Raw genomic sequence first — 4,307 nt, forward strand, 5'->3', positions numbered from 1 at the left:
TATTTCAATTAGGCGAACCTGTTGCAGTTGCTGCTGCTAAGTTTAAAATCCGTGCGTAAAGCTGCTCCAACGATGTGATTCATCAGCTTTACTGATTTCTTAATAAGAACAATTTGGCAGATATATAATAATTGTTTGAGTTATTTAACTTTATTACTTTAATAACTAATTACCATAATCACCTTATTTATCTATTTAGCTTATTTTTTTGTTGGTATTTTGAGTTCAAATCATTTTCTATCTCGTGCGTATATCTGCTCAGCCTTGACAGCAACATAGTGCATCACGGATTATAAAAGGGATTCCGGGCTCGCAGTCATAGATGTCCTCTCATCTGGTAGAAGAAGGCCTTCAGCAGCTGGAGCGCACTGCAGCAAAACTTGATGGTGACGTAAAATCCGAAGAACTCCTTGACGTGACAAGTCGTGACGGATGCGTCGGCCAGCGTGGATGTTGCCTTGGGGACGGAGGAGTGGGGAATAAAGTGGCCTCGTCTTCTCCAGAGAACCAGCTGCAGCAGAAAACACGCAAAATGACCCGGAGCCCTAAATGCGCGCGCTGTCGGAACCACGGCGTCGTCTCGTGCCTGAAAGGCCACAAGCGCTTCTGCCGCTGGAGGGACTGCCGCTGCGCCTGCTGCCTGCTGGTGGTGGAGCGACAGCGCGTCATGGCGGCGCAGGTCGCGCTCAGGCGGCAGCAAGCGGCGGAGGTAAGTGAGGAGAACATACATACACAGACTTATATTATGGGGCGGACAGGTCAGTGATGGAAAATACAAATATGGGGAAGTTATGGGCTCAAGTATATTATTGTCAGGAGGGAACCCGTAGAGCAAGAGAGAGAGAGTGAGACAGAGAGTGAGAGAGAGAGAGAGTGAAATCAAATTTCGGGATAATTGAGTGTGTTGGGGGAGATATAGCCTATGGAAAAAAATGTGTTTAGGTTAACATATGATAAGAGAGAGAAGTTCTGAATAGATGCTTTTTATCCAACACTAGGCCTATATTATTTCCAAATTTCACTGCATGCAGAATATTATCTCAAGGAAAATCCCATAACCATATATTACACAGATTTTCAGAATTATTACAATGATCTATATATTAAATTGATGTATAACAGCAGCTTAACAATCTAATGGCCGATGTAAGTAAATGCAGAAGTAGGCTCGACGTTTTGGTAAACCCTCTAGCTGAAGCACAGATGTTTTTATGTTCAGCATTTATACAAAACAGAAACATGTTATTTGCACAAGTTCAATCAGATTTCGAACAAGACAATTCTGTCACACAAAGCAGCCACCAAAACAAACTAAAACATTCACAAATATTACAATTATCCCTAAATAGATAAATAAGTGTCTCTCATTTTCGTTTTTCCCTCCCAGCTTATCGAAGTAATAAGGCCTCCTGTAACATATATCTGTAAAAGTTTGCATTTATAATTGAGGTCAAAATGTGATATATTGTTTATTGTGTAATATTTATGAAAATGCATTATCAATGTAATACTATACAAACTTAGATAGTCCTTTACAAAGTGACTTACACTAAGTAGCTATATTCCTGTAGTCTCAACAAAAAGCCAAATATATCTCTCTTTGCTTAAATCGTAGAATCACAAAGACCAACTTTCCTCTTACATTATGTATTAATTCCCTTCAATAACCCTTGGGGCTTGATCTCAGTATAACTTCATTATGTCCAAAATGTCTGATTCTTGTTCCCCTGTCTTGTGTCAGGGTAAGAGGGGGGTGAGGTGTGCTGCTCCGCTGAGGAGGACAGCGTATCAACGTTACACCAGGGCAGCCGAGCCCAGCGCCCTAGCCAAGAGCATCCTGCAGGGTATGTATACTTTACTGACCATTTCCTCTCTCATTAACACATGTGTTCTCTTCTAGACTTTGATAGAAAGTGCTTGTTTCTCTTTTGTATCTCTCAGTTGATTTTTATTTCTTATCCGTATCCTACCCCCGGCATAAGCCTGATTCTAACCTTGACAGAAAATACATTTGTTGACTTTGTGGGGACTTGCTCTTTGATTGTAGTCCCCACAAGAACACAGAATAAACCCACCCACAAGTAGACACACACACACACACACACACACACACACACACACACACACACACACACACACACACACCGCAACACTCAAGTATGCATTAGGTACTTATTCTCACATTATAATTGCAACTGAATTTTAAAAGCAACACAGCCAGAGCCAGTGCTTCTTCTTGGATGTCATTACCCCACCATTACACACACACACTTAAGTCATCTAAACAAACCTGTGGCTGCACTATTTCTCAACAACAGGTCATTACCATAATACAAAGTGTGTATTAACACTTGCTGGCTTGGAGTCAATTCCTTCTAGAGGATTTGTCTTCTTTACAACCCTCTTAGTGCTCTCAGTAATACACACCGCTAAACCAACTGCATCATTAAAATAATAAACAAAGAATAAAGTTCTCAAACATAAACACAAGACTTAATTGGTTGGAACAACGTTATTATTCATAACTAAATTTCATTGATGAATACATAAAAATGGTGGTCCAGTACTCCTCCGACTGGAATAGTTTACAGAGTGCCCTCAAACTCTGTGAATATATCCTCACAATCCGCTGTACGTACTGTGTGTGCGCTGGGGAAAAAAATCCAGTGTTGATACACAGCCTAGGCTCTGTAAACAGTCCCATATAACTACGTTGTGCCCCCCTTTGTTTACATACCTGTTTACAGATCGTGAGGAGATATTCCCTGATTTTTACCAAAAAAAAAGTGATTTTAAAAACAAACATTCTCCAGAATCGCTTAGCCTACTACACCTGCAAACTGGTGAAATGAAGGTTAAGTACAATACAATAACAGCCGTGTGTGGTTTTGCTTCCTATACGCAGGGCTCAAACCAGCTGCGGTGACAACGCTGGAAGAGGACGCCCCCTGCTGGTCAAAACAGACGACAACACAGCGCGAGCAGACGCACTTCTCGTGTCCGTCCATCAGCGCCCGCATGAGGAAGAGGAGAGCCTTCGCAGACAAGGAACTGGAGAACGTGATGCTGGAGCGAGAACTGAGACAGAGAGAGCTACAGAACGACATTTCCTTCTCCCACTCTGCCCTCGTCCCCGTGCTACACCCTCAGCCACTGCCCATCCACTGCTGCCTACTCAACAAGGACCCCACCATCACTACGGGGACGCCCAGTTATGTGCCTGTGTATAAATACAAGCCTCTGTATGAGTGTGACTTCCAGTTCTACCAATTCTTTCACCTAAAGAGTTCCATAGACCATAATGACTTTGTATGTCGGAGCTCAGAACAAATCAGGGATGAGGAGGGGGTTCAGAACAGGTGGAAAGGCCTTGAGATGAAGGACCAATCAGAGCTAAGATCGTTACCAGCACAACACAGACTCAAACATGGTCAAGACCTTGTCAAATCGCCTTCAAAACCATCAGAAATAATGGACTCAAATGGACCGGCAACCGTCACTGGTTCTATTTTTGGATTGGATCAGGGTGTCGCGGGCGGGCCAGATATCAGCAGTGCACCCAGCAGGACTTTTGATCCCAGACCCCCGGCAGCTAAAGAGTGGTGTGGACAGCAGGCAGGTCCCCATGCCGACCATGTCAAGAGCCCGCATGGCAACAACTCAGTCAGAACTCCAGCTGTGAGGCCGCTACCGTTCTCTGTGGAGGCGCTTCTGAGGGCTTGATAGTGCACTTTGTTTTTATGGACGGACTCAGATGACAAGTTGAGGGAATAATTATGAAAATGGTCAGTTCTATTACAGTAATGGTCTTGGAACACTTTTTTCTTGACAAGAAAAAGTGGCAATAAGTAGAATATATTTATGGATCGAACATGAATGACAGTGTTTGTATATATATATTTTTTCTATTGTTCATGAAAATGTATTTAGCTATATTCAACCTATAATTAAAAATATAACAATGACAAATATACAGTATATGTATACGTTTTCTATATGTTATTTTTTTAATGGACAACTTTGAACATATTTTGTACACATATACATATATATAAAAACATATATATAAAAAAAACCTAGTCCTTTGTTATACTCCTTTCAGCAATACGGGTAAAATATACTAACACACTTTGCTTTGACTCTGTCACATCAATATTTCATTCTGTTTTCCGGCAGGAGACATATACAGAACATCCATAAAACAAAGTTGATGAAAAAGTCAAGTACTGTTTGAACGCTGCCCTTTGATTTGTAAATCAAAGGGCAGACGTAGCTGGGGGATCTCTGCGGCTGCGATGCTCTCGGTC

General features: G+C 41.9%; 1 protein-coding gene across 1 annotated transcript; it reads left to right on the top strand.

The window, feature by feature from the left end:
- Nucleotides 1-322: 322 nt before the first annotated feature.
- On the top strand, nt 323-3,953 carry dmrt2b (doublesex and mab-3 related transcription factor 2b; the record flags this gene model as incomplete). Its single annotated transcript, XM_080032186.1, has 3 exons — nt 323-709; nt 1,742-1,844; nt 2,906-3,953. The coding sequence occupies 3 exons, from the start codon at nt 323-325 to the stop codon at nt 3,721-3,723; spliced, it is 1,308 nt and encodes a 435-aa protein (XP_079888312.1). The 3' UTR covers nt 3,724-3,953.
- Nucleotides 3,954-4,307: the final 354 nt, after the last annotated feature.

This window comes from Ammodytes marinus (assembly GCF_949987685.1).
Source record: "Ammodytes marinus genome assembly, chromosome: 8".
Lineage (NCBI taxonomy): Eukaryota > Metazoa > Chordata > Actinopteri > Uranoscopiformes > Ammodytidae > Ammodytes > Ammodytes marinus.